General features: G+C 44.9%; 2 protein-coding genes across 2 annotated transcripts in view; one reads left to right on the plus strand and one right to left on the minus strand.

The window, feature by feature from the left end:
* Positions 1 to 264: 264 nt before the first annotated feature.
* LOC115110235 (protein HEXIM1-like) lies at positions 265 to 2,236 on the plus strand. The gene has a single exon (XM_029635711.2). It carries the CDS (start codon positions 625 to 627, stop codon positions 1,738 to 1,740), a length of 1,116 nt encoding a protein of 371 aa, XP_029491571.1. The 5' UTR covers positions 265 to 624; the 3' UTR covers positions 1,741 to 2,236.
* A 1,929-nt stretch (positions 2,237 to 4,165) lies between these two features.
* Positions 4,166 to 9,757, minus strand: part of LOC115110236 (rho GTPase-activating protein 23-like) — a 44,310-nt gene continuing 38,718 nt past the window's right edge. Inside the window, 4 exon segments of the mRNA XM_029635712.2 lie at positions 4,166 to 6,838; positions 7,242 to 7,623; positions 7,626 to 8,691; positions 8,901 to 8,932. Of these exon segments, the coding sequence (XP_029491572.2) occupies positions 6,670 to 6,838; positions 7,242 to 7,623; positions 7,626 to 8,691; positions 8,901 to 8,932 (1,649 nt within the window). The 3' untranslated portion in view covers positions 4,166 to 6,669.

Raw genomic sequence — 9,757 nt, forward strand, 5'->3', positions numbered from 1 at the left:
CAATAATAATATGATTCAAGCTTAGCAACAGTGAATATGCAATTTTGTCCAATAGCAGCAATGAGAGGGTGGTCCTATATCCTAAAACTTGATTGGTTTAAACTTTCGATACATGCCCTAGAATTGTGGGTCATGTAGTTGGTCATGGACGGTCTAGCTAGTAATTTACCTACATTGGAACTACATATCCCACAAAACAAGTAGAGTCAAGAAAAGCAGCATGCGCACTGGCGGTGGTAGAGTTTATATAAAACCGCGAACTCATTCTGTGGTAGCATACTGGACAGTCACTGTTGTGGAGATGAAATACGAACCTGAGAAGGATTACTAGCGGCACCGAAATAGTTAACCTTAGTTCGCTAGCTAGCTACAGTAGCTCTGACGAATCATTCGAGAAGTAACAAGTGTTACCATTCATAACTTTGTTTTTAAGAGTAGCGATAGTGACCGTTTCGAAAGTTAGCTAAACATTTCTTGTCAAGTAAATGTTGCTCATATTAAGACACAGAAACAGTATACTTAGCAAAAGTTTGCAAAATATATTTTAATTAACATTTAGTTTAATTCGCACAGAGACAACGGTTGACATGTGGTAAGGCGAACAGCCCAACAGCATACATCAGGATGACAGAACCGAGCATTGAGAAGACCCATCACCTGAAAACTTCATATACCCCATCAAGTGGGAGAGGAAGAGTTGTGGAGCATCCCCAAACCAATGAGAGCCGTGGACTTCAGACTGGCGGTAGGGGGCGATATGGAGATAAACAGCAGCAAGCAGAGAGTGACGGCGGGGTTATCCCTGCAAACAAGTTGTGGCAAATGCAAGGCGGGCAGAGGGAGGTGTGCCCAAGATTCGTTGCCGGAAATGCACTTCCTAAGTGCCCAGCAGCAACACAGCCCTGCCAGGAACCCGGAGCAGATGCAGCCGGAGAGGGTGGCCTCGTAGCCCACGGAAATAGTGGAGATGGACCGCACGAGGAGACCCTGAGTCAAGTGCAAGGCGAGTGTGGGAAGAGAACCGACTCTGGCTCTCCAGGCGCCGGGGCAGCTGTAGATGCGCGTCAGGGCAAGAAGAAACACAGGCGTCGACCATCCAAAAAGAAGCGTCAATGGAAGCCATATTTTAAACTTTCTTGGGAAGAAAAGAAAAAGCTTGACGAGCGAGAGACCGAACGAGCGTCCCGAGTGAGAGCGGAGATGTTCGCGAAGGGGTTGCCCGTTGCCCCCTACAATACAACACAGTTCCTTATGGATGAACACGACAGAGAGGAACCGGATCTGAATACCGAAAGTGGTCCCCGACGTCAGTTGGGGACTGGTGCTCGCCCAGAGGACACCGCAAGTGAGGACGAGCTTTTCGATGTGGAGGAGGAGGAGGACTATGGCAGCGGTGGTGGCAGCGACGGCATCGGGAGGCCTGGAAACGCAGGTGGGGAGTTTCTTCAGAGAGACTTTTCCGAGACCTACGAGAAATACCACATCGAGAGTCTTCAAAACATGTCCAAGCAAGAGCTGGTTCAAGAATACCTGGAGCTGGAGAAGTGCATGTCCCGTCTGGAGGAAGAGAACACCCGCTTGCGGCGCGTAACCAACCCGGACATTACAGATGATAGCCAGGTGCCCCAGTCGAATTCGGCGCGGATCAGAGAATTGGAGGGTGAATTGGAGAGACTGAGGGCGCAGAACAGTGAGCAACGTCCGCAGAGCAAGGAGCAGATTGTCACATTAGGTGACTAGAAATGGATAGAACCAGGTAAAATATGGAAACGAGGGGACTAAACAGGACTTTAAAGTGTCACCAGTTTTATGAAATCGGGTTGTTAACTCTGGAAGGTTCAGTGACGGTCCGTAAATTGCGTTGCAAAATTTGAGCATTCTTTTCTATTTGGACTGTAAGGCGCCTGTTTAAAGTTTTTCAATAAGTAATGTATATATTTAAAATTATTTTCTTTTTTATAAAGAGAATGTATTTGGAAATACGTTGTTTTTGTTTCCCTGGTATGCATGCATTAAAATACTCTATCCCACAATTTGTTAAATCAGCAGGACTGTTTGTCCAAATGTAACATTTGTTTAAAAAAATGCTTCTTTTGAGAATTTCAAATAACTTTCCCAAAATTAAATGTGCAAATTAACATGTACACCAACAATTGTTTGTTTTTTTCTTTCAGTAGGGGGTAAATAAAGATTTTGCCTGATACCAACAAAGTATTTGGCTATTATCTGCAAGCCATTTTACAGCTATCGACTTACATCAATTTCTTTTCACTATTTAGGCAGATGTAAAGTGATGGAATATGCCTAGTTTTTCAGATTCATTCAGATGTGTCCTTACTATCCTTAGATGAACCACTACCAAATCAGGTAAGTTGTGACTGCATCACTCATTACCACTATAGAAATGATATGCAGGTTGCATAATGCAACCATTGGTAAACAACTGCCAAGAATCTACAGCCATATATTTAGATATGCAGGGTTGGGGAGTAACTGATTAGGAAGTAATCTGATTAAGTTAGTTTGGGTAATCCAAAAGTTACGTTGATTACAATGTTGGACAGGTAACTAGTAAAGGATGACATTTAGAAAGTATTTTTTATTTTAACTAGGCAAGTCAGTTAAGAACAAATTCTTATTTACAATGACTGCCTACCCCGGCCAAACCATGACTATACTGGGCCAATTGTGTGCCGCCCTAAGGGACTCCCAATCACAGCTGGTTGTGATATAGCCTGGAATCGAATCCGGGTCTGTACCCAACCCTGGATATGTCTGTAGCTGTTGGTTTTGTGAGGTCTCACAACATATCCTTACAAAAGCTATTTTGTACTCCAACTCTCAATAGGTCACCTCTTGACCTGTCTCAGTGGTATGCAAAATGTTGCAGGCTAAAGCTCATCGAGCAGATGACTCCGACTTGCTAAAATAGTATTTCTAAACAAGGCAAGGGTCCTATTGGAGTTGCATTGCCCTACTTCCATGGTATAATTTGGGATATGGAACTTATTAGGCCAAGGGTAATCAACGCATGTCAGGGAAGAACTTTTTCATTACATTTAGCTATTACTCATAAAATGAGATTGGTAGGCTTAACATTCACATTGAATTAATTCAAAAACAAATCCAATGCAGGTCAATGAAATTAGTAATTTTTGTTCTTCAGGTCCAAATCATTCTAAAGTATCCAACATTGAGTGTTGTCCAATTAAGTTACTTAAGTATGAAACTGGCCAGGTAAAACAAACCAATGCATGGATTGCTGTCATACCTTGTCCATAGACTTACAGGGTAAGGAAACCAATATATACTTTGGGTGAACTATCCCTTTAAAGAGAGGACAGCTAATAATTTTAAAAAAGTACCGCTGAGTCATTTAGCCTGGTTTCAGACTCAGAGATAAAATGTTGGCAAGAACATTGACACAAAGTTGGAAATACACTTCTGTGTCAATATATTCCAAAATGGTACATTTTATGTACAACGTGGGCTGAGCAAATGAAATCGCTTACCAACTAGAGTTGTTTGTACTTAGATTGCTAGCTAATTGTTAACATACCTCTGTCTAAAACGCAGGTTTGGTAACTAGCTATATGGCTGGTCAAAATATGCATATATTTACCATGCTAGGCCAGCTAACGACTTCCTTGTTTTTAGCAGGACTTTGCTAACTTGTTAGCTAGCTAGGTTTTACGCAGATTTACACACTTAAATTCTCCCAATCAAACGAGGTTTACCGACATACAATACACTGAAACAAATGTATACAAAACTTCAGGTTATCTTAATTGAATCTACGGATATAATTTGCACCGATTTCGAGTTGTCAGGTCCTCTCTGGATGCATTCAGGGAAGTGTGGTGCAAGACTGACCGCTCTACAGCATAATTATGGGTAATGTAGTTCCAAGATTCATCCGTGATGGAAAAAACATTTACAGCATTTTTTATTGTGGCGCAGGACGCATTGGGTGGATGCCAATCATTGGTGTCACAAACCTGGTTCCACTTTTTTTGTTTGTGAATTCATTTTGTTCATGTGGACTGACATCCTTCCCAATTTCAATGAAATATCTGAAACTGTTGCCTGGAATGACATGTCAGCAATGATCACAGAATACTATTGACATTAAACATTTCCAAAATTATCAAGCAACTGCAAAACATTTGTAAAACTGAATTCTGTTTATTTACATCATATAACCTTGCTTTGAAGCAAAATGCCATCGAATGAAATGGTTCCAGGTGGATAACCTTTAGACAGGACATTTTCTTAGATTGTTTACTCAAAGCAATTCAAAATGTACTTTACACAATACAGTATGTTACATATCAAGGCAATATGTACAAAATAACAAACATAAGGTATATCACATTTCAAGAAACTGACAGTTAAACACACATCGAGTGTTGTCAGAATTTTCTAAAAATGTTTTGTATTTATCTTTTTGATGAAGGCATGAGCAGTTTGGTTCAGCTCTGTTAAGCTTAGCTGTATGTCTCCTATTGGCTGACAGTTTAAATGTATACAGTTAGTTCATCAAACAAAATCTAATGCAAATGAGTTGGTACCATATTACCCTGTTCTAGGTATTGATTACCCTTACTTAGGGCTTGTTATGTGAACCCTACAAAACACTCACCTCTGTGTGTGAGAAAAGCAGGTGAGAGCACCATACCTCCCCTTGCAGCATCAGGTGTTCTGCTGTTTGTTAATGCTTGTTAGATGCAAACCGACTGCATCGACAAGTCCTTGGCCAGACACAGTGTGCTTTTAATGGCCTCCCAGAGAGGCTGCTCGTATGTATGATACACGTCTTTGGGTCAGCGGATAAGATGTCAGCACAGCAACGAGAAGAGAATGGATTCAGTCTGGCTTATAACTAGATGTGAAGGTTGAGGCTTCTGGCGTCGAGAGTCTGGAATAATGAGGGTTAATGGGGAGGTGAGGACTGGCCATGGCACTGCAGAACAAAAACACTCTAGAAATCAGGCACTTGTAGGGCAACTCTTGAGGTAAGACAAGACTAACTAAAAGTCAATTACATTTTATGATGACAAAATTCCTGTCAGGCAAAGGGGGAAACCAAAGAATAACTCCCATATGACATTGGTCGAGGGACAGTTAATAAAGAGTATTTGGGAAATGGAAACTCATCTTGGACCATGGCCAAGAGAATGGCATGCAAGTCTAGAAACACAGCAGACCCAAAAATGGATACTTATGGTAACCACATTTCTGCAATCAGTTGTATCCAGGAATTCTGAAGCACCCCACTCACAGTGGTCATTCAATCAAAGTCTAACCTTATGGAAATGTAATATATGACATGAAAAATCATGTGTAGATGGCTTAATACTTGAAATATTCCTGATAATATAACAAATAAAATATAATTGACAGACTTTACAAAATGTAACTTTGTGTATACATGCAGGTTGCATTTATAATCCTTGACGTTTAACAGGGCATGTTGTCAATATTTCGCGCTTTCTCGGTCACCCATAAAATGAAAACAAATGTTTCCTCTGGTACACGTAGGCAGGTTTGGTCAAGCAAATTATTACCAACTAATACTTCATCCAATTGAAAAGACAGTTATGATAGAGTTGATGCAAGGACAGTATGTGATCGTTCTTTGATAAGAGAACTGAGATGCATACACACATTATTCTGACTTAAATTAGGTTATGGTAGAGAAAACCCTGTTTGCTGCCAAATAAGATTAGCATTGTCAGCATAAGGTAGATAGTAGTGTCAGTAAGGGGAGAGTCCATTGCTTTCTTCAAATGCGGAAATGGATGCTAATCCAGCCATGAAACGGAGAGGCATTTCAACGGCCACAATTTTGACTGGAGAATGTTAATGTTGGATGAGTTATTCTATCTTTGCTAAATGAGAGAAAGTATTTCTGCATAGTACTGTGAGTCACAGAGAAAGGCCGTCTATGAGGAAACAAGGAACAGGCTTTAAGTCAGGTTTAGGATTTTTCTTTTTTGTTTGCTTTAAAAACAGGTACATCCGAGAAGTCAAAACACAATAAAAAGTACTTATTCTTTTCATACAAAAAATATATATATATAATATTTACTGTATATAAAACAAAAAAATTATATATTAAGGGAAACATTTCAAGTAACATCTTGAAGGAAATTATGGTGCACCTGTGTGCACTTATGTAAACCATAAAACAATTTAAAAAAAAATAAAGATAATGTAATATATATATTTACAAGGTTAACTTAACAAGGCTTTTTACAAATGTTACAAAATAGTTCAACACACAAACACCTGCACACTCAAACATACTCACGAGTATTGTCAGGCAAACACACATATGTACAGACAGACAAACATTAACGAAGACAGTGTGTGTGTGTGTGTGTGTGTGTGTGTGTGTGTGTGTGAGAGAGTTATGTTATTTCTGTGTGTTGGCAACTAGTTGAGTGTTAGAGCCAGTTGTTCTGTGGTCATCATAGTAACAGAATATTAAGGAAGACTGATATAGAAGTCAGTGCTGGGGCCAAAGGTTAGACAGAGTTCTCCCTTAAAACTCACATTCCAATACTGCTTGTACTCTTCTTATAGTGTATGGGCTGATCTCTCAGCTAGTGTGTGTGTGTTTGTGTCTGTATGTGTGTGTGAGTGTGAAAGACAGAGAGAGAGAGCTCACAGTCCTGTTGAAAGTTTCACTCTGTGAGGAACCCTGGGTAGGCTTGGTTTGGCATGCTCTTCCCTGTGCATTGGGAGAGGACAACCCACTTCCTGTGTCAGACAGGAAGCAACCGAGAGGACAGGAAGGATCCTATTATTCAGTAACACACCGTCTGTCTGCTGCCTGCATGAGGGAGAGTTCTTGGTTTTAATATCAACTGTGATGAGGTCTGTCTGTCTGTGCGTCTGCTGCCCCATTGCAATTTTGCATTATTTTATTTTATTTTTAAAACACACAAAAGAAATAAGCTTTGGCAAATACTGGAATGCCCCTTGCCATGCAAACGGAGTAGACTGGAGGCCGGAAACTGTTCTCAGACCTGTTCTCAACCTGTCACAAGACCCCTTGTGTCTGTCTGTGGCTCTCCTGTCCACTACCCACTGCCATCATGCAACTGACTCAGGGTCAGCACTATCTGACCCTCTAACACAGCAGCCCTGGCTCAGCAGCTCAGGGGAGGGAGAATTTGAGAGGGAGGCCAGGGGCCTTGTAACTTACAGGCCTATGAGTCTTTGTCCATACTTACAGGTACTGATGGAACCTGGAGGCGGGTGCTCGGCGTGTGACGGGGGGATTCTGGCCCAGGGGAAGAGGGTGTCTTGGGTCAAGCTCCTGGTGGTCAAGGGGTGATCCCTGTGGTTTGCCCTGGTTGGAAGTGGCCAGCGACATGGGGAACTTGTTGGTGGCTAGCGCAGGCCTCTTGTCGCCCGACTCGGTAGGTGAGACCACCACAGTGTGTCTTCTCCAGGCCCGTCTCTTCCTCCTCGTCTCCGGGGAGAGTGGCTTCCTCAGCCCCACGATGCGTAGGTCATCAGCTGAGCCCAGCAGGCGTGCACGCACCTGGTCAGCCAGAGACCCTCGCCCCTGACCCTGCCCTGTCCCGCTGGGGGTGAAAGAGGCAGCCTCGCTGGGGGCAGGGCTTCTTTTGGCCGGGGTGGACGTAGGCTCTCCTGGCTGCTCCCCGAGGAAGGGTTGGTCCTGGATCGGTTCCTCTGGGCCCCTGGTGCCCCAGCTCCCTCCTCTCCTGAAGGCCCAGGGAGGTCCAGAGAATGAGCCTTGGTCTTCCCTCTGTCCTTTAGCTTCTTCCTGGCCAGCGTGTCACACTGGATCAGCTTGTGGGAGTTGAAGGAGGGCCTGGGGTGTAGTCTGTGGGTGGTGGAGGAGGAGGAGGAGGAGGGGGTGGTGGATCGCGCCCCACCCTCGCTCCTCTCCCCAGGGTCCTGAGTATGTGTGGAGGGCGTGGGGGTGGTGTGCTGGGTCGTAGGGGAGACAGGGTGGGGTTTGTAGTGTGTGTAGAGGAAGCTTCGTTGTGCTGCTGTGGGGGTCTGTGTGGGGGTTGGGGGTGTGAGGGTGGGTGTAATAGATGCAGGGGGGTGTTTCTCAGGTCTCTCCTGGGTAAGGGAGCGTGAGGCGAATCCGCTCTCATTGTCTGTCTCGCTCACCAGCTCGCTGCGCTCGTCGTCAGCTTCATCGCACCGGCCCTCAGACGCCAGGCTCCGCCCCAGTGTGGAAAGGGTGGAGTAACCGGAGACGATAGAGCGAGCATCCTCTGGCCCCCGCCACACCCTGCCCTTCACCTCCGCTGTCACCGCCTCTTCCTCAGAGAGCAGCATCACCGTCTGCCCTGCTTTCTCTTTCTCACTACCGCATGGCATGCTGGGAACTATCACCTCCTCTACCTTCTCTCTCACTCTCTCTACTACAGACTCTTCTTCTTCCTCCTCCTCATCTTCCTCCTCCTCTCCCTCTGCTCGTGGGGCGGTGTCTGTTCCTGCCACCACCAGCCCCGCCTCTTCTCCCTCCTCCGCCCCCAGGTGGCTGGCTTTGATTGGCTCGTGCTCCGAGTCGTCGTCTGTGCTGCTGCCCACGAGGCGGCCGTTGTGGCGATTCCTGCGCTTGCGTCCGGTGACGGCGGACATGATGGACAGGGTCAGAAAGTCCTTGGCAGTGAGGTCTCGCTTTGACCCCCACGAACCCTGAGGCAAAACAAAGTCACATAGGTCAAAGGTCGGAGGATTTACACAACCTCAACCATAACTAGATGGTGTGAAGAAAAATGTTGTTACTTGCTTCAGCTCTTTGAATGTTTTTTTTGTGGTAGTGAAGAAGATTGTTTTGTGTCTGTGAAGCTGCCCTGTGTGATATGAGTGGCCAGAACAGCATAGTTGGCTATCTGAGGCCTTACCTTAGATTTAGCTGAGTCACTGTTGGTTGAGTCTAAGAGAGGACAAAGAGAGAGGGTCAGAGGGGAAGGTACACTGTAAAGCTGGTCTGTGTTACAGGGGAGGAGAGGAGGAGCGTGAATGGCTGTGATGGGGGGGCACAGAGCTGCTGCTCAAAAAACAAACCTTTCTGCTATCTAGCTAGCTAGAGCTTTACAAACACACCATTTTGACACTGTTATAACACAGGAAATATTAGGGACTGCTCTAATGCAACACCAATCCAATTAGGAGAGAGTTGTGCATCCTCTGTGCCCACCCTCTACCCGTCACCTTCCCCTGGGGAACAGAACCATACAGACACTGGTCACACACCATTAACACACAGAACAACGTGTCATCACTAACCACTGATTGTCATGGAGTTGATTGACTGGTATGTGACAAGGGTTGTTGGAGAGAGGGGCGAGGGTGGGGAAAAACAACAGCATTAAGGAATCACAGCACACACTGATGACATCACGGCAAACACTGATGACATCAACTGGTGAAGGAGGAGTCGGGAGGAGGGAAGGCAGAAAACAAGGTTGAGTAAAGGGTTTTTCAATCACCACACACTCACGCCCTTGCTCTCACTCACTACCGCTCACTCACTAGCTAGTTCTCACTCACACTCACTAGCTCTCACTCACTTTTCTCACTCACTAGCTCTCTCTCGCTCTCACTCACTAGCTCTCACTCGCCCTCACTCACTAGCTCTCACTCACAAGCTCGCACTCTCGCTCTCACTCACTAGCTCACATGGTCTCTCTCACACGGTCGCGATCACACGGTCTCGCTCACTCACTCATACTCACTAGCTCTCACTCACACTCACTAG

Source organism: Oncorhynchus nerka, linkage group LG26 (assembly GCF_034236695.1).
Source record: "Oncorhynchus nerka isolate Pitt River linkage group LG26, Oner_Uvic_2.0, whole genome shotgun sequence".
Lineage (NCBI taxonomy): Eukaryota > Metazoa > Chordata > Actinopteri > Salmoniformes > Salmonidae > Oncorhynchus > Oncorhynchus nerka.